The sequence below is a fragment of the Gekko japonicus genome, unplaced genomic scaffold (assembly GCF_001447785.1).
Source record: "Gekko japonicus isolate JY-2015 unplaced genomic scaffold, Gekko_japonicus_V1.1 scaffold914, whole genome shotgun sequence".
NCBI classification, from domain to species: domain Eukaryota; kingdom Metazoa; phylum Chordata; class Lepidosauria; order Squamata; family Gekkonidae; genus Gekko; species Gekko japonicus.
Window position 1 is genome coordinate 499,809 of NW_015160240.1, and position 492 is coordinate 500,300.

At 64.0% G+C, this 492-nt stretch overlaps 1 protein-coding gene across 1 annotated transcript in view; it reads right to left on the bottom strand.

Moving 5' to 3' along the window:
* HNRNPM (heterogeneous nuclear ribonucleoprotein M) overlaps positions 1-239 on the bottom strand; it is a 33,734-nt gene extending 33,495 nt beyond the window's left edge. Inside the window, exon 1 of the mRNA XM_015413321.1 lies at positions 50-239. Coding sequence (XP_015268807.1) covers positions 50-216 — 167 coding nt within the window. The 5' untranslated portion in view covers positions 217-239. The remainder of the gene's footprint in view (positions 1-49) is intronic.
* Positions 240-492: the final 253 nt, after the last annotated feature.

Consider the following 492-nt stretch of genomic DNA (forward strand, 5'->3'; position numbering starts at 1 on the left):
GACATACGTGCAAGATCCCCGCCCCCCCCCACGGCTCCCTCTCACAAACCTCTTCAGACCGGCGTCGCCAACGCTGTTGCCAGCCCCGTTGGCCGCCCCCGCCGCCATCCCTCCAACGCCGCCGGCAGAGGCGGCGGCTACCGCCACCACTCCAGCGTCCGCCATTTTGGCGCCGCTCTCAGAAACCGCCGCCGACGCCATCACGACCGCCGCCATTTTCTCCTCGGGCCACTCGACGAGGCGCGCCAAAAGGGAAGGACTTCGTTGCGCAGGCGCCGACAGGTGTGGACACACGCCCCGCCCCCGTTTTTGAAGGATTCCTTTCCTGCCAATCGGAGGCAAGATATATATATATATGCCGCGCCCTTCTACCTACAGCCTCCTCTTTGCCCACGATGCTTTTTTGCCCAACCAATGGGAGAGGACCGAGGGAGCCGCGACCCGCCCTACAGGTCTCTCAGCGCCTTCGTTCGGCCAATGAAAGAGAGGGAC